Raw genomic sequence first — 20187 nt, forward strand, 5'->3', positions numbered from 1 at the left:
AGGGAATAATTTACATATATACACATGTAGATAAACACATATGAACAACCTAAAATGTGGAAATGTTAATATCAGTATACTATACTTGTGATTGTGTTGTGTTGCTATTAAAATTTTCTTTGTGACTTTCTGTATGTTTTAAAGCATCAGTAAAAAAATACATTCATTTGAGAAGAGTCCCCTGTATTATTGATACATCATAATCTGTTTAATCATCCCTTATTGATGAATATTGAGGTAGTTTCTAGTTCCCGATTCAAACCCTCAGAGATATGGGAGAAACTCACTTTCTTAACCTCACATTATCAAGAAATATTGAGCCCTGGTGAGCTTGGCAGCAGGTGGACCAGCACCGAAATTCTTCCAAACTGAGGGGTGGGTGAGATTTGGAGGCTCCTCTTCCTGAGCATCTGAATTCAGAACAGATTGTACCTCTCACTGAAGATGTGTAGATGACAGAGTTCACTCCAAAGCCTTCAGGGGTTTACACACTGCTGGTGCGGGGGGTCAAGCAGGGGACATGGCTTCTGAGCTGCTGGGCCACAGGACTGTGTCCCTGTGTCCAGCCTGCTCCAGTGTCCCTTGGGAAGGTTCCCATTCTGCAATCAGAGCCAGGCGCCCCTCATTCCACCACCGCATGATGTAAGGTATGTCAGGCTCAGGCTGAGAAGAGTCCTTGAACTGCAGCACTTCCCTGTCACTGTGCTTACTGTGATCCTGGCATTTCCCTTGGCACTGGGGCCAGAAAGGAGTGTGTGTATCTGAGATGCCACTGCCCAGAGCCGGTGGAATTGTCAAGTGATCCCCAGGGGTCAGGAGGGTGTCAGAGTTCTCTCCTCCCTGCACAGTCTGGGTGGACTGAACCATCATGACACCCGGTTCCTGGCTCCCACAGTCCCCACCTGGGTGCCAGGGAATAAATGACCCATAGGTTGGAGGAAGAGCACTGAGAAATGCATGTTTCTTGAGGTAGGAATTCTGGGGAAGAAAACGTTGAGAGCTGCTTGTTAGAGTGGACAGGTCCATTTGGTCTTGATGAAGAGTCAGATCTGGCCTCCCACGTGGGCTGTCTCCCAAGGAATTTATGGATTCCCTTTTGCTCTGCTCTGCATGCTGATATCTTCCATTCAGAAAGCATTTCTAAGTGAGACAAAGGGAAACATGGGCATCATAAGACATAATAGATTTCAGCTGTTTCTTGTCATCTGTAAAGCAAAGGGCTATTTACATGTGGCCTAATTTCAGGGTGATTATATATTATTATGCATATGCATACCTACAGTTAGGTATAGACATATACATTTCATCTTTGAAATATATCCATGTAAATGAAATTATTTACTCCTGCCATGGTATATATCCTACACTGGTTTACTAGAATTCCAGGGTTGCTTCCACACTCTTCTCATCATGTCTCTGTCCCTCGATTTCTCTGGAATTCTATACCTTTCTGTTAGTCTCATTTCATTTTGTAGGGTATATTTGGAAATTCACTGTATCTGCCTCAGATGTTTCTACATACACCACAAGAATTCTTTCTTTCAGGGTTTTCCAAGTTGTTAATTCCTGGGATCTATACGAAAATTACCTACACTGGCACACATGTTCTTTCCTCATCTAGAGTTTAATTTTATTATTCATTTAATAATTCTACACATGGGTTCAGTTTAAATAAAGGCAAATGCACAAAATCAGTTTATGTTGCATCCAGCAGGCAATTGTGGATGAACAGAACTCTGACTGAAAAGGCACGGGCCCTCGACTCTGCTTCTACTTTCAGCAATGGTCAGCAAAGGAGCTCTCTTGAGCAGAATGACATTTCTACACTTCACTGATGTGCTCATAAGAATACACGGCTTATACAAACTTATAGAAATACTGTCTATATTTCTATAAGTTTATACTTATATACTATAAGTATATACTGTCTAAATAGGTTTATCTGCACAAATAGGAGATTTCAAGTGTTTCTGTGCTGATCATCCTGTGTATGTGCATCATAATTTGTGAGCATTTCACATATACTAAGAACCATGCCCGTAACTTGGGTATAAGAAGGTACTCCATGACGGAGACTTTGTCCCTCAACCCAAGAACATTTATCAATGTCCATGGATTTCTTTCGGTTGTTACAAAAGGGGGAGGAATGCTGACTATAACCCTACCTTACATGGAATAGCCCCACACAACAGTGCCATGGTATAAGAAACCAGAAAGAAAATATTCTCAAGAGAGATATTAACAGAAATGTTTTTACACTTTTTTGCTTCTAGGGATTCAAAACTGATGACAGTTTGGTTTGGAAAGTCTTCTTTTGCAGGACTGTGACTTGCACTGCCAGGCTTTAACCACCAAATACCTTCACCCTAGATCACTGTGACAACTCAAAGTATCCCAAGGTTCCAATGACACTTTGGGAGACAATCCACACACTTGGTGCCACAGACTTAGAACTTACTTGAATTCCTGGTTCTGGGGTGCCTGTTATTTGCTTAGCTGGTTCTTCTCTGGCTGCAGTATCAGGGATTTGGTTCCTCTCAGAGGCTTGGCCTAGGATACTTGTTTGAGATCTCATGGTGGGTATCTGGAGTCTTCCGGCTTCTTTTGGTAGATACTCTAAAGAAGATACAGGAGCAAAGGGGAGATGACAGGCCTATTTTCATATTCAACCCCCAAACACAAATTTGTGAAGGTGAGGCTGACTTCATTTACTCCTCAATTCCCCAGAGGTGTCAGAAGAGGAAACTACAGGCTTAGCAGGAGCAGGACCATGAAAAGCTCAGAGCTGTCCTTTCTAGGAAGCTTCCCGCCCTAGCCAAACAGGGGAGCGTTGTTACTTCTGATAGTAGGATTTCTAGAAAAAGCTGTAATTGGTTCTGAAGCTACATATTCTTTGTGGAAAATTTGTGCCGTCATATAGAGTCATTTCCACTCTCGATGGGATCCAATAATGAACTGCATTTGCACTGGTGGGTTCTTACCTTGAGTGCAAGGCTGAGGCCCGCTCTGTTCCTCGCTATGTCTTTTCCATAAAGAGCTTCCAAACTCCAGGCTTCTCTGTTTCCTTCTGTAGGTTTGAAACCATGTCTAAGCAGGAAAAGATATGGAAGTCATGTAACTCAGTCTATAAAATTCCAAACTTCAGTCCAATGAAGCAAAAGTATCTGGCCATCTGTCCTTGAGAGTATCCATAGGGAAGGTCAATGTATTATCCTTGGAATGATGCTATGATCTCAAAAAATTAGCATGCTATTAAATACAGGACACAAGCCTCACTAAACTAAAATTAGCATTTTTTTTTTACATAATCATCCTCATGTTATCTACAGTAAAATTTTCCTGATTTATGAGATACCTGGAGGCCTTCTAAAGGAACTATCTCTGTCTCACTTTTAGCAGACCTTCAATACATGAATGTTTTTTATTGGCCCACATTATCTCGCCATAGAAAATACCCCTTAAAATATCCAATACATATAGAATCAACTTAAAGAAAAATTTTTATTGACAAATCTTCACATGTACACATTCCACTTATGGTGTACAATCACTGGCTCACAATATTATCACACAGTTGTGTATTCATCACCATGATAATTTTTTAGGACATTTGCATCACTCCAGAAAAAGAAACAAAAACAAGAAAAAAGAAAAAACTCATATATATCAATACCCTACTCCGCCCTCTCAATGACCATTAGTATTTCCAAATACCCAATTTATTTTACCTTTTGTCCTCCCTATTATTTATTTTCAACGGTTTTTATTGTGAAATATATACAAAAAAGCAATATATTTCAATACACATTTTAACAAGTAGTTATAGAATGGATTTCACAGTTTGGTATGGGTTATAGTTCCACAATTTCAGGTTTTTCCTTCCAGAGCCTCCAAGGCACTGGAAACCGACAGATATGTCAATATATTGATTCAGCAGTCATACTCATTTGTTAAATACTATCTTTTCTGTTATACTCCTTCTCTTTAAATAATGCATAAACCTAAAAGCAATACATTTCAAAGTACATCACAACAAATAGTTGTAGAATAGACTTCACAGTTTGGTATGAGCTACAATTCCTCAATATTAGATTTTTATTTCTAGTTGCTCAAAGGTACTGGAGGCTAAAAGAAATATCAATAAAATGATTCAGCACTCATTTGTTAGACCCAACTTTCTTGTTTAACTCCACCATCACCTCTGATCTTTCTCACACTCTGTAGGGGTAATTAGCTATGCCCATTCTAACTTTTATTTATTTATTTTTAACTTTTACCCCTATTATTTATTTATCTATATATTTTTTACTCATCTGTCTATACCCTGCATAAAAGGAGCATCAGACGTAATGTTTTCACAGTCACACAGTCACATTGTAACATTATCTTTATACAATCATCTTCCAGGATAAAATTGAACAGGAGGGAAAGCTACCTAACTTATTCTATGAAGCCAATATCACCGTAATATCAAAGCCAGACAAAGATACTGAAAGAAAAGAAAGTTACAGAGCAATCTCTCTAATGAATATAGATGCAAAAATCCTCATCAAACTACTTGCAAATTGAGTCCAGCAGCATGTTAAAAGAATTACACACCATGACCAAGTGGGATTTATTCTAGATCTGCAAAGATGACTCAACATAAGAAAATCAATTAATGTAATACATCATACCAACAAATCCAAGCAGAAAATCTATATGCTCATCTCAATTGAAGCAGAAAAGGCATTTGACAAAAGTCAGCATCCTTTCTTGATGAAAGCAGTTCAAAGGATAGGAATAGAAGGGAACTTCCTCAAAATGATAAAGGGAATACATGAAAATCCCACAGCTAACATCATGCTCAATGGGAAAGACTGGCAGCTTTCCCTTCAAGACCAGGAACAAGACAAGGATGCCCACTATTACCATTGCTATTCAACATTGTGCTGGAAGTTCTAGCCAGAGCTACCTGAATTCAAAAGGAAGGAGTAAACTTCTCACTATTTGCAGATGATATTATACTATATGTCAAAAATCCCAAAAAATCTACAGCAAAGCTACTATAGCTAATAAATGAGTACAGCAAAGTGGCAGGGTAAAAGATCAACACCTAAATATCAGTAGTGTTTCTATCCACAAGTAATGAGCAATCTAAGGAGGAAATCAAGAAAATATTCCAGTTGCAATAGTAGACAAAAGAATAAAATGTTTAGGAATAAATTTAACTAGAGACTCAAAAGACCTCTATACACAGAAAATTAAGAGAAATTGCTAAAAGAAATCATGGAAGACCTAAATAAATGGAAGGGCATACCATACTCATGGATTGTTAGACTAAGTATAGTTCACATGTGAATTCTACCCAAATTATTTTATAGGTTTAGTGCAAAACCAATTAAAATCCCCAAACTTTACTTTGTGGAAATTGAAAAACCAATAACCAAATTTATTTGGAAGAGAAGTTTGCCCCAAATATCTAAAAACATCTTGAGGAAGAAAAATGATGTGGAGGTCTCACACTACTTGACTTTAAAACATACTACGAAGCTACAGTGGTCCAAACAGCATGGTATTGGCATAATGTTAGATATACTGAGCAATGGAATAGAATAGAGTGTTCATATATAGACCGTCTCATCTATGGACAATTGATTTTTGATAAGGAGGTCAAGCCAACCCACCCGGGACAGAGCAGCCTCTTCAATAAATGTTGTTTGGAGAACTGGATATGCATATGCAAAGGAATGAAAGAGGAGTCATATCTCACACCCTACATAAAAATTTAACTCAAAATAGATAAAAATAGAACTAAGACCACGAAACTTATAGAAGGAAATGTAGGAAAATATCTTATAAAACTTATAATAAGAGGTGGTTTCCTAGACCTTACACCCAAAGCATGAGTACTGAAGAAAGAAATAGATAAATGGGAACTTCTCAAAATTAAACATTTTTGTGCCACCAAGAACTCTGCAAAGAAAATAAAAATAATGGAGGCAATATTTGGAAACTGTTTATCAGATAAGGATTTAGTATCCAGAATATATGCAGAGGTTCTTCAACTCAACAACAAAAAGACAAACAACCCAATTAATAAATGGGCAAAAGACATGAACAGACACTTCTCAGAAGAGAAAATAAAAAAGTCACATGAAAAGATGCTCAATGTCACTGGCTATTAGGGAAATGCAAATCAAAACCACCATGAAATATCATCTGATACCCTCTAGACGGCCATCATAAAAAAAAAAACAAAAACAAAAACAAAAACAGAAAATGACAAGTGCTGTAAAGGATGTGGAGAAAGAGACACACTTAACCATTGTTGGTGGGAATGTAAAATGGTACAACTGCTCTGGAAGGCAGTTTGGCAGTTCCTCAGGAAGCTCAGTATAGAAAGACCATATGATCCAGCAATCTTTTTCCTAGGTATCTGTTCAGAGGACATGAGGGCAAGGACACAAATGGACATTTGCACACCAATGTTTATAGAAGCATTATTTACAATTGCCAAGAGATGGAAACAGCCCAAATATCCATCTACAGATGAGTGGCTGAAGAAATGGTATATACATGCAATGGAATATTATGCAGCTATATGACATTATAAGGTCATGGAGCACTTAACAATGTGGATGGACCTTGAGGACATTTTCCTGAGTGAAATTAGTCAGAAACAAAATGACTCACTAATATAAACTAACATAAATGAGTGAACTCGAAGAACTGAAGTTAAGAACATAGGTTATCAGGAGATATAATAGGGTAGAGATTGGGCAATTGGTGGTGAAGGAATACAGATTGTGCAATAGGATGGATTATAAAAATTCAGAAACAGATAGCACAATACTACCTGATTGTAGCACAAAAATATAAATACGCTGAATGAAGCTGAATGTGAGTATGATAGAGGGAGAAGGGCTGGTGCACATATGAAACCAGAAGGAAAGATAGAAGATAAAGACTGTGACAGTATAATTTAGGAATGCCTTGAGTGTGCATGATGGTGATTTAATGTACAAATTAAAAAACATTTTGCATGTAGAATCAAATTTTGAAAGAAATCCTTAAGGAGGATCACAGAATTGGCAATAGTCAATAGCTAGGCTAAGACTTCTCAACATTTCCTCTCCTTATTCTATCTCAGAGTCAGCAAGAGATAAAGAGATGCTAGAAACCTATATATTTAACATTAAAATTATTGGTAGTGACAACCAATTGAAGTCTTTGCTTTGTTTTCTCAACATTGGAATCAGGATTGCAAGGTTCCTTTTCATGATTTCTGAGTGTGTTCTTTGTATAATAAAATAATTCATGAAAAGACTTATAATTTGAAGGTCAATAGTATCTGTTGAGCCACTTTATAACCATGCATAATGCCAACAGTCATACCTGTGTTCTCAATTAATGAATCAAAATATCTTCAGACAGATTATCTTAAAAACAGGTGGAGGGGGTACAAGGGTAGTTCAGTGGTAGAATTCTCGCCTGCCGTGAGGGAGACCCAGGTTCGATTCCTGGACCATGAACTCCACCCTCCAAAATTCAACGAATAGTGTTACAGTGACAGGATAATCACATGTTGGAAAAAGAATGAAATGTGACCCCGCCACACAGCATACAAAAAGGAAAAAAAAAAACAGTTGGAAACCTGGAAAGAATGAATGAATCAGTGAACACTGTAGCAGAGCCAACCTCTTCCTCCACTGTCTTCTGAATGTTCCTTCCTCATCAGTTCAAATGGGCCCAGTGCCTCTCAGAGAGCCAAACATCAATTTTTTCCCATGGGATCCACTTTTATTACTGAGATTGAGTAAACCGTGATGGAACAAATGCATGAAGAGGCAAGAAAAATTTCTGAGCTTCACAGGATCCCCTCAGGGTGATGCCATGATAACTATCAGTATATTGAAAACTACAGGTTTGATGCAAGGGCGGACATCGTTATTTTTCTCAAAAAATTAGTTTGCTTGATCTTCATCATCTTAATACTGTTTAACCTGATATAATTATATTCTTTATAGCTCTCCCTTTGGAACCAAGAGAAATTCACCGTAGTTTCATTTTTTACATTAATAATTCTATTAAAAATAAGTCATTGTAAGGATTTTTCATCAATCATTCTTGGATATGAGTCACATTTGAACCTTTAACTAAGAAAAAAGATGAACGCTAGTCTTGGAAATGTTTATTTACATGAATAGTTACTCCCCAGTTGTGACCTCATATATATTATTCTGCATAATATATTGCAGTTGCAATGATACTGTAATATTACCGAAGTGATTCCATTTCCTATACCTTCTCAATTATGAAATATGATGTGATTATCTCCTGTCAGGAAAGCAGGACCAGGACATGCTCCTTCCCCTATTAGTGATACAACAAATATTTCCACCTATGGTAAAAGATATGGAGTTCTTGTTTTGATTTCATGTTTAATATTGTATGTTAACAGGATAAAAGTACTTAGCAAAATGTCAGCTGTAAGAGAATTCTTATAAAGTGTTCATCCCAGGTTTTCCCTTGACCTTGAGTCTGACATAATGAAATAGAAACTTAATGCCTACCTCAATGTTATACTCCAGAACACCTATTTCTTTGGCAAGCTGTTCCCTGGCAGCTCTGTCAGGATAAGGGTTTTTCTGAAACCATGCTTGAAGGGTAGCCACTTGACTCTTACTGTAAACAATACCTTTCTTATTTATCTTTTGTACTGTGCCTGATGAAGAAAAAAGGACAAGAGAATGAAGGATGTGTTTATGGATAAAAACCTATCCTAAAGCACAGACCTTAAATTTATTCTCAAGTGAAAACACATAGGTCCAGTATTGATGTGCATTTTTTCTTTAGGGATAGCGCAAAACCCGTGCTAAACAGGACAAATATAGGTATGAATACATATACTAACACATGATGATCAATGAATTAAGTTTTCAAATCAATAACTTACAGAAAATCCTCAAAATTACGTGTAAATAGGAGACAATAGATACTAGAACAATTAATGAATATAAATTAAACAGGCAAGAGTAATGAAAAAATAAAGGTTTAAAGAAAACATGGAAGTGTTTGCACTTGTAATAAATAACCATCTATTTAATAAAAATAAGCACAAACTATTGATTATTCCAGACATAAAATATTCACTATTTCGCAAGGCCGAGGGGCCAACTGAGCAGCTCCCAAAGGCAAAGGAATTATGAAGACCCAGGGCCCCCCACCCATTCCTTCAATTCCAATTGCAAGGGAATGCCCTGAGGTAATTGGCTTGAAAGTCACTTCCAATTATTTTCATGACCCTCTCCACCACCATCCCTCTTTTCTTCAAGTCCTACAGCTACAGTAAAGTCCTGACCCGGCTCCAAAAGGTGAGGTACAAAGTGTGACCCATGAGGAGGTATGGTGTGCTCCAAAAGTACTGCATGAGTTTTCCAACCTATATTGAAATAAGTCAGGGGAATAGGTGTGGGAATGGATTTTAAGGATGTGGGATAATGGTGGAAGGAATATAGAGTTGGAGCAAACTGAAATTATTTTCATGGAGCCCACTAAGCAAAGACTTTGTATTCACTGCTGTAGCTGTAGGAGTTAGAAAGGGTATAACCAGTGTGTTTGGCTGAAACAAGAATCAAAATGTGGCCAATATGGATCAAAACTCGGGTTTTCTTTATGGATGTTTCTGCTCGACATGTAAGTATGACCTGAAGGAGGACAGCTGCAGCACTGCAGTCCTGTGCTGGGATGTTCCTGAAAGATAGTGGTGAAGGGAAATCTCCCAGTGGGCAGAATTTCGAGCAGTGCACCTGTTTATTTTACTTGGGAGGAGAACTGGCCAGAGGTGCATTTGTATACTGACTCGTGGACTGTTGCTAATGGTACACATGGATGGTCAGGGATGTGGAATGAGCAAAAGTGGAACACCGGTCACAAAAAGGTCTGGGGAAGAGGTATGTGGATGGACCTTTCTGATTGGGCACAAAAGATGAACATATTTCTGTCCCAGGTGAATGCTAACCAGATGGTGACTTCAGCAGAGGAAGGTTTTAATAATCACGTGGATAAAATTACCCATTCTGTGGATACCAGTCATTCTCTTTCCCCAGCCACTCCTGCCATTGCCCAAGGGGCTCATGAGCAAAGTGGTCATGATGGAAGGGATGAGTCAAGCATAGGCTCAGCAACATGGACTTCCACTAACCAAGTTTGATCTGAATATGGCTACTGCTGAGTGCCCAATCTGCCTGCAGTAAAGATTAACACTCAACTGCTGTTATGGCACCATTCTCTGAGGTGATCAGCCTGCTACCTGGTCGCAGGTTCATTACACTGGACCACTTCCACCGTGGAAGGGTTAGATCATCAATGTGATCTAACTGGAACAGACACCTACTCTGGGTATGGGGTGCCTTCTATGCCTGCAATGCTTCCACAAATACTACCATCATAGAAGTTATGGAATGCCTTATTAATCATCGTGGTATTCCACAAAGCATTGCTTCTGATTGAGGAAGAAACATAGCAGCAAATAAAGTGTGGGAATGGGCACATACTCATGCAATTCTCTGGTCTTACCATGTTCCCCATCATCCAGGGTCAACTGGGTTGATTAAACAGTGGAATGGCCTTTTGAGGTGGGTTCTTACCTTGAGTGCAAGGCTGAGTTTTGCTGTGTTCCTGGTCTTGTCCTTTTTGTACAGAGTATCGAGCCTTCAGTCTTCTCTGTTTCCTTCTGTAGTTTCCAAACCATGTCTAAGTAGGAAAAGATGTGAAAGTCAAGAAACCTAGTCTATATCATTCTGAACATGTTTCCAATGAAGCAAAAGTGACAGGCATCTATCCTTGAAGATCATCCATAAGAGAAGGGCAATGGTGATCCTTAGAATGATGTCATATCTCAAAAAAATTAGCATTCTATTAAGTACAGGACCCAAGCTGCACTCAGCTAAAATTAGCATTCCTTCATAATCATCCTTATGGCACCTAAAGTAAATTCCCCTGATTTATGAGGTACTGTGAGGTCTTCTAAAGGAAATCTTTTTCTCAATTCTAGCAGACCGTCAATATATGAATGTTGTTGGTTGGCCTATATCATGACTTCACAGAAAATACCATTTAAATACATATGGAATCGACTTTGGAAAGAAATCCTTAAGGAGGGTGGCAGAATTGGCAACAGCTAGGCTAAGACTTCTCTAAATTTTGACTTCTTCTATTATCTCAGATTAAGGAAGAGCTAAGGAGATGCCTAGAAACCTGCATCTTTAGCATTGAAAATATTGGCAGTGACAGCCAATTGAAGTCTTTGTTTCCTCACCATTGGAGTCTGTTCTAGTTTGCTAGCTGCTGGAATGCAACACACCACAGATGGATTGGCTTTTAATAAAAAGGGATTTATTTAGTTAAAAATGTATAGTTCTTCAGAGGAAAGGCAGCTAACTTTCAACTGAGGATCATTCTTACATGGGAAGGCACAGAGCAATCTCCGCTGGTCTCATTTCCAGGTCTCTGGGTTCCAACAACTTTCCCCAGGGTGATTTCTTTCTGCATCTCCAAAGGTCTGGGCTGAGCTGCGAGGGCTGAGATGAGGTATGCTGACCTGCTTTGACTGTGCTACATTGAGCGCTCTCACTGAAACTTCCAGCCACTTAAATCAAACATCATTCATTGCAGCGGGCACGCCTCCTAGCCAATGCAGATGTAATCAGCAACAGATGAGGTTCACATGCCATTGGCTCATGTACAGCAATAGAACTAGGCACCTCCACCTGGCCAAGTTGACACCTGAACCTAACTACCACAGAGTCGTAATTGGAAAGTACGTTCTCATGATTTCCGAGTATGTTATTTGTATAGTAGAATAATCCATGATCACACTTATAATCTTAATGTCAATAGTATCTTTTGAGCCACTTTGCAACCCAAACATCATGGTGAAAAGTCCTATTAGCATTCTTAATTAATTAATACAATTATTTTCAGACAAGTTGTCTTAAAAACAGGTGGAAACCTGAAAGAAATGAATAGATTAGTGCACACTATTGCAGCGCCAACTTCTTCCTGCATTGTTTCCTGTACTTTCCTTTCTCACTTCAATTCAGATGAGCCCAGTGCCCCCCAGGGAGCCAAACATCAATTTTTCCCACGGGATCCACCTTTTTTTTGGTATGCTGTATGGTGCGGGTCACATCTCATTCTTTTTCCACGGGATCCACTTTTATTACTGAGATTTGAGTAAACCTTTTTGGAACCAATGTGCGAAGAGATAAGAAAAATTTCTGAGTTCCCCAGCATCACCTCAGAGTGATGCCATGATAACCATCGGCATATTGAAAACTAGATTTGATAGTGGGCTGAAAATTATTATTTTCCTTAGGAAAACATTTTTACTTGACCTTCATCAGTTTAAATACTGTTTAATTTGATGTAATTATGTTCTTTGCAGAAACATTTTTGGAACGTATAGAAATTCATCTTAGTTTCATTTTTCTTTTATATCTATACAATACTATTCAAAAAAGTTCATTATAAAGTTTTTGCATCAATCATTCTTGGCTATTAGTCACATTTGAGATATTAATCAGGGAAAAAAAGATAAAAGCTGGCCTGAGAATGTTTATTGCATGTAAACTTACTCTCCAGTTCTGACCTCATTATATTATTTTTAAGGCCATGTTCTCATTTATTTTATTATTATTATTATTTTTTGCATGATCAGGCACCAGGAATCGAACATGGATCTCCGGCATGGCAGGCTAGAGTTCTGCCACAGAGCCACCGTTGCACCGCCCCTGACCTCATGATATTTTATGCATTATTCTGCATAACGTATTCCTGTACCAATGATACTATAATGTTATCAGGGTGATTCCACTTCCCAAACTCTCTCAATCTTGAAAAATGATCTAATTACCTTCTATCAGGAAAGCATGACATAGGCGTGCTCCTTCCTCTATCAGTGAATGCATACAACCAGTATTTCCACCAATGTTAAAAGATATAGGATGCTTGCTTTGATTTCACGCTCAGTATTCCATGATATAACTGGATAAATGTTCTTAGCAAAATGTTTGCTGTAAGAGAATTCTTACGATGTGCGCAGCCCAGCTTTTCCCTTGACCTTGAGTCTGACATAATGAAATAGAAACCTAATACCTACCTGAATGTTATACTCCAGAACGCCTACTTCTTTGGCAAGTTGTTCCCTGGCACGTATGCCAGGGTAAGGGTTTTTCTGAAACCATGCTTGGAGGGTAGCCACTTGACTCTCATTGTAAACAACATAGCGTTTTTTATCTTCTCTTTGTACTGTGCCTGATGAAGAGAAAAGGAGAAGAGTATGAAGAATATGCTTATGGTAAAAACCTGTCCTAAGCACATGCCTTATATTTATTCTCAAGTGAAAGCATATAGACCAAAGGATTGATGTACGCTTTTACTTTCGGTTTAGACTAAACAGGCTAAACTGGATAAATATAGGTATAAGTACATTTATTAAAAAATGATGACCAGTGAATTCAGTTTCCAAAGCAATAATTTACAGAAATTCCTAAAAATTGCATGCAAATAGGAAATAATAGATACTATGACAATTAATGAATATAAATAAATATAAATAAAACAGGTAAAACATATGTAAAAAAAGATAAAGACGAGGGGCCAACTGAGCAGCTCCTAAAGTCCTTCAAAAGACACAGGACATTTGAAGACCCAGGGTGGCCCACCCATGTCTTAAATTCTTTTCTATTTTATCTCTTTGTTAAGTTTTTAAAACTTTTGAAGGCAAGGTGAAGTAATATAAAATATTAGTTATGTCATTTTTTTTCCTGCAATTGAAAGTGTCAACTTTAACACTCTAGGTAGAGGACCCAGGTAAAGGGCTCATGGCTGCCATCTTCAACCTAAAATTTAAGAATCCAGTAGCAAAGCACGTACAATCCCCTAGACAATTTATCACTGAAAACACGCCATCTCCAACAGAATAGCCATCTAATCATGCCTGGACCTTTACTTCTGTAAGCACTGCAAAATGAGCAAGGCATTTGGCATTACAAAGAACAGAGAAAAGAAGCTGATGAGAACTTACCACTTGAAGTGCTGTTCAAATCCATGCTGGGAAGAGTCACAAAGACTAAGGGCCAACCGGGAGCTCCCAGAGACACAGGAGTTGTGAAGACCCAGGGTTGCCCACCCATCTCTTAAATACCTCTCTAGTTAATCTCATCATCCAGTATTCAAACACCTTTGTATTTGAGAAGAGGTGATGCAATCTGATGAAGGGGAAGATTACAGTAAATGGATTTAAATGCATAATAAGATCACTTACACAGTTTGGCTATATCATAATACCTTTTCAAAGATGACTTCGATTCTCTGCTCTCTGGTTTACCTATCTATAAGCATTTTGTCATCAATTATGTTTAATTACTCTTGTTTCTTAAATATTCTGGGTTGGTCATATTGTTTTATGGAGACCCTTGCCTCATTTGGCCTTTCCACATTTTCCCAGCTCTTTCTGAAACATATTTCTTTCAGTCATTGTGGTGATAAATTTTATGTGTCAAATTGCCTGTGCTGCCCAGTTATTTAATAGAACTATAATCCAGGTGCTGTTTTCAAGATGTTTTCTAAACGTGATTGCATGCTATAATCAACTGATTTTAAGTAAAAGAGATTATCCTTGATAATCTGGGTGGGCCTGATTTAATCTGCGAAAAAGTGTTAAGAGCAAAATTGATAACCTGTGTGCTTAACTTAAATTCTCTAAGTTTGCTCATCAATGTTATTTCATATCAGTGAGACCATACACTAGCTGTCCTTTTATTTCAGGCTGATTTCACTCGACGTAATGTCCGCGCAAGCAGTGGGGACAACCAAATAAATAGGCTGAGCCCTTGATCTTGGGGTTCATTCTTATGAAACTTATTCCTGCAAAGGATACACTGAGCTTACTTAAAATTAGGCCCTAGAGACACCCAGAGAACCTCTTTTGTTGTGTAGATGTGGCTTCTCTCTCTCAGCCATTTATATAAAGTTCAAAACCAGGAAAACTTTGCTATGGTAGGAGCAATCAGGCCAGAAGTCACTATAAAGAGAGATAAAGCTGGAATGGGTTGGGGGGAATCTGGTATGGAGTGGGGTCTTTCTTCATCTGGCAGATGATCATAGAGGGGTGCTCAGTTTATGAAAAATCAAGTTATACATAGAGATGCATTTTTCTGTATGTTTATTTTATTTCAATTGAAAGTGAAAAATAAGTTTACCTGTATTCTTTATAGTTGACTTTTCAACTCAAGTAAAAACACCTTGGGTTCCTTTATTCATATTGTCTTCACTTTCTCTTTTAGTCTTGAAAAATAAAAGGAATTTCTCAGGGTTATCTACTGGGAGAAATTGATCAGGTCCTGGGTGAACCTCAAGTTCAGAGTGGACACAGCATGTTGACTAACATCTCCTGAATTGAAAGGGGAGAGAAAGGTGTTTTTAAAAAATGCAGTTAATGTAAAATAAACATCAGTGAACATTCAAACTCATTAAAAATATGTTCTTACATCTACAACTTTGACTGGTGGAGTCCCTTTTAGACCGAAGATTCTACATTGCCATGGTGTGATGGTGGGGTTCATGTGTCGATTTGGCCAGATGATGGTGCCCAGCTGTCTGGTCAAGAAAGTGCTGGCCTACCTGTTACTGTAAGGACACTTAATGGATTTAAATTAGCAGTCTGTTGATTGCATCTGTGGTTGATTACATCAATAATCAATCAAGGGGTGTGTCTTCCGCAGTGAGAGAATTCAATCAGTTGAAAACTGTAAAGGGACAGTTAACAATTTCAGCAATCAGAAGAGAGAAATTTCATCTCTACTTCAGCCAGCCAACCTCTCCTGGGAATTCATTGAAGAACCTCATCATTTTTGCTAGTTTGCAGCCTGCCCTAAGGAATTAGGACTCGTGCAATCCCACAATTGGCTGAGAAACTTTATAAAATCTCACCTTTACGGTTGTCTCCATTGGTTCTTTTTCTGTAGAGAACCCTGACTAACACAGCTTTGGAATCAGGAGTGGTTCTTGAGAAACAATCTTAAATATAGTTTTCTGCAATTGATTTTCTACTCTGATAAGATTCAAAGGCACTAATGACTCTATTTTCAATCATCAAGATGACACTGACAGTCCGTGGTGTGATTTAGCAATACAGATACAACAAAATATCACCGTGTGATTCTCCTAATCATACTTTTATATCAGGCAAAGCACTGGGGGAAAGTGTTTTTGGTACATACGTAAGTTTTTAAAGTGAAGAGGTATAAAGATATCGCCTGGTTCTTCTTAGATACACTGTATACAATAACAAAAGAAGGTGTCAGGAGTGAGTTGGCAAAAGACATGGTCAAAATATCACCATTCAGTTTCCCTAATGCTTCGCTTGTACGAAGCCAGGCTCTGGGGGATAATGTTTTTGACACCTTTACAGAGTTTTGTAGAAATAAGAGGTATAGAGATGTTGGTTGGTTGTTGTTAGATACACTGGCTACATTAAAGGGTGAAAGGGATGGGCTTAAGGCTTCAAATGAGAAGCTTAAGTGCCGTCTGAAAGATGTAGACGTTTCTATGAGTATCCTGAAGGAAAATCTTATTTCCTGTAGCCATAGACTTGAGATCTCTGAAAATCAGACTCAGAATCTTATTGTTAGAGTAGCAACTTTACAATATAAACTGAAATTTCAATCTGGCATGGTATCTGCCGTTAAAGTGAGGGCATTGATTGGAAAGGATTGGGACCCTGAAAAATGGGATGGTGACATATAGACTGATAATGATGTCGGGGGTGAGGCTGAAACCTTAGATCATGCTGAGTCTTCTCTAGATAACCCTGTAATAGTTTACCCTGAGGACATAACTGCCCCACCTCCAGCCTGCCTTGAGGAGTTGGCTACCCAACCTCCTCCTGAAGGGATTAGCCCTAGAGTGATTAATCCTGTTTCACCAGATGAAACTGCAAACGAAGGCCCTGAAGCAAATGGCTTTGAAGATATTTCTAATTCTTTTCATGACCCACCCCCACCACCCCTCATTTCTTCCAGACCTATAACTAGACTAAAGTCCCAACAGGCCCCTAAAGGGGAGTTACAAAGTATCACACATGAGGAGATATGTTATACTCCAAAAAAACTGTGTGAGTTTTCCAATTTATATAGACAGAAATCAGGGGAATATGTGTGGCAATGGATTTTAAGGGTGTGGGATAATGGTGGGAGGAATATAAGGCTGGATCAGGCTGAATTTATTGATATGGGCCCACTAAGCAGAGATTCTGCATTCAATGTTATAGCTAGAGCAGTTAGAAAAGGTGTTAACAGCTTGTTTGGGTGGTTGGTTGAAACATAGATCAAAAGGTGGCCAACATTACCTGAGGTTGAAATGCCAGAACTGCCCTGGTATAAAGTAGATGAGGGGATCCAGAGGCTTAGAGAGATTGGAATGTTGGACTGGATTTATCATGCAAAGCCGGCTCGTACACCCCAGGAATGTCCGGAGGATGCACCTTTTACCAGAACAGTGAGAAATAAATTTGTGAGACTAGCACCATCATCCCTAAAGAGCTCTGTGGTTGCACTTCTCTGTAGGTCAGATATTACTGTAGGAACTACTATCACTGAGCTGGAATCCTTAAACACAATGGGGATGACAGGAGCCCAAGTTGGCAGAAGCCAGGTGGCACACTTAATTGCCAAAGACAGGGTAGTCGTGGCTATTATAATGACAGCAAACTCAAAGCAGGCATCAAAATTATATGACATGCAGAGATTTGTGGCATTGGCTAGTAAATTATGGGGTATCTAGAAATACAATAGAAGGGCAGTCTACTAAATTCTTGTTGGAGCTGTATAAACAAAAGAGTTCTAGGTCAAGTGAACAGAAGTCTAACCTGAATTACAAAACACAGAGTCACGGCCCCTTAATAAATTTCCAGACTTGAAACAGTTTACAGACCCAGAGCCCCTTGAATTAAGGGGAGGCCAGGTCCCTATAGGGGAGAAACCTGTTACACTGCCACAAATTTATACTGTTAATCTTCCTCCAAGCCTTCCCAAGGAGACTGATGGCCTTTTACCAGGGTAACTGTGCACTGGGGAAAAGGAAATGATCAGATATTTCGGGGATTATTAGACACTGGTTCAGAAGTGACATTAATTCCAGGGGACCCAAAACGTCACTCTGGTCCACCAGTCAGAGTGGGGGCTTATGGAGGCCAGGTGATCAATGGAGTTTTAGCTCAGGACCGTCTCACAGTGGGTCCAGTGGGCCCCTGGACCCATTCTGTAGTTATTTCCCCAGTTCCAGAATGTATAATTGGTATAGACATACTGAGCAACTGGCAGAATCCCCACATTGGCTCTCTAACTTGTGTAATGAGGGCTATTGTGGTAGGAAAGGCCAAGTGGAAGCCACTAGAACTGCCCCTACCGGGCAAAATAGTAAATCAGAAGCAATACCAGATTCCTGGAGGGATTGCAGAGATTACTGACACTCTTAAGGACTTGAAGGATGCAGGGGTGGTGATTCCCACCACAACCACATTTAACTCTCCTATTTGGCCTATGCAAAAAACAGATGGGTCTTGGAGGATGACAGTGGATTATCATAAACTCAACCAGGTGGTAACTCTAATTGCAGCTGCTGTTCCAGATGTGGTATCATTGCTTGAGCAAATCAGTACATCCCCTGGTACCTGGTATGCAGCTATTGATCTGGCAAGTGCTTTTTTCTCAATAGCTATTAGTAAGGACCACCAGAAAAAATTTGCTTTCAGCTGGCAAGGTCAGCAATATACTTTCACTGTCCTACCTCAGGGGTATATCAACTCTCCAGCCCTATGTCAGAATCTCGTCCACAGGGACCCTGATCATTTATCCCTCCCATGAGACATCACACTGGCCCATTATATTGATGATATCATGTTGATTGGACCTAATGATCAAGAAGTAGCAACTACTCTAGATTTATTGGTAAGGCATTTTCGTGTCAGAGGATGGGAGATAAATCCAACAAAAATACAGGGGCCTTCCACCTCAGTAAAATTTCTAGGTGCCCAGTGGTGTGGGGCATGTCAAGATATCCCTTCTAAGGTGAAGGATAAGTTGCTGCATCTGGCCCCTCCTACGACCAAAAAAGAGGCACAATACCTAGTTCATCTTTTTGGATTTTGGTGACAACATATTCCTCAGTTGGGTGTGCTACTCTGGCCCATTTATTGAGTGACCAGAATCTGCTAACTTTGAGTGGGGACCTGAACAAGAGGAGGTTCTGCGACAGGTCCAGGCTGCTGTACAAGCTGCTCTGCCACTTGGGCTGTATGATCCAGCAGATCCAATGGTGCTGCAAGTGTCAGTGGCAAATAGAGATGCTGTCTGGAGCCTTTGGCAGTCCCCTATAGGAGAACCACAATACAGACCCTTAGGATTTTGGAACAAAGCCTTACCATCTGCTGCAGATAACTACTCTCCTTTTGAGAAACAGCTTTTGGCCTGCTACTGGGCCTTAGTAGAGACTGAACGTTTAACCACAGGCCACCAAGTTACCATGAGACCTGAGTTGCCTATCATGAGCTGGGTGTTGTCTGACCCACCAAGCCATACATTTGGGCGTGTGCAGCAGCACTCTATTGTAAAATGGAAATGGTATACATGTGATAGAGCCAGAGCAAGTCCTGAAGGCACAAGTAAGTTACATGAAGAAGTGGCTCAAATGCCCATGGTTTCCTCTCGTGCCACATTACCGTCTCTTTCCCAGACCAGAGCTATGGCCTCTTGGGGCGTTCCTTACAATGAATTGACTGAGGAAGAGAAAACTCAGGCCTGGTTTACAAATGGTTCAGCATGATATGTAGGGTCCACCCGAAAGTGGACAGCTGCAGCATTACAACCCCTTTCTGGAGTGTCCTTGAAGGACAGTGGTGAGGAGAACTCCTCCCAGTGGGCAGAACTTTGAGCAGTGCACCTGGTTATTCATTTTGCTTGGAAGGAAAACTGGCCAGAGGTGCGTTTGTATACTGACTCATGGGCTGTTGCTAATGGTTTGACTGGATGGTCAGGGACTTGGAAAGACCATAATTGGAAAATTGGTGACAAAGAGGTCTGGGGAAGAAGTATGTGGATAGACCTTTCTGAGTGGGCTAAAAACATGGGCTCAGCAACATGG

General features: G+C 39.5%; 1 protein-coding gene and 1 long non-coding RNA gene across 4 annotated transcripts in view; one reads left to right on the forward strand and one right to left on the reverse strand.

The window, feature by feature from the left end:
- Positions 1 to 20187, forward strand: part of LOC143659776 (uncharacterized) — a 53927-nt gene that overhangs the window by 14052 nt on the left and 19688 nt on the right. Inside the window, exon 4 of one of the 3 annotated variants that reach the window (XR_013163716.1) lies at positions 15333 to 15430. The exons of the other annotated variants lie outside the window; for them this stretch is intronic. This is a non-coding gene — a long non-coding RNA (uncharacterized LOC143659776). Of the gene's footprint in view, positions 1 to 15332; positions 15431 to 20187 lie in introns of those variants that run through there. 3 annotated transcript variants of the gene reach the window in all.
- LOC143660002 (double homeobox protein B-like) lies at positions 508 to 14096 on the reverse strand. The gene is made up of 7 exons (XM_077133362.1): positions 14072 to 14096; positions 13145 to 13299; positions 10632 to 10737; positions 8556 to 8707; positions 2982 to 3087; positions 2459 to 2616; positions 508 to 1140 (listed from the first exon to the last, which is right to left on the reverse strand). The coding sequence occupies exons 1-7, from the start codon at positions 14094 to 14096 to the stop codon at positions 508 to 510; spliced, it is 1335 nt and encodes a 444-aa protein (XP_076989477.1).

Source organism: Tamandua tetradactyla, chromosome 16 (genome assembly GCF_023851605.1).
Source record: "Tamandua tetradactyla isolate mTamTet1 chromosome 16, mTamTet1.pri, whole genome shotgun sequence".
NCBI classification, from domain to species: domain Eukaryota; kingdom Metazoa; phylum Chordata; class Mammalia; order Pilosa; family Myrmecophagidae; genus Tamandua; species Tamandua tetradactyla.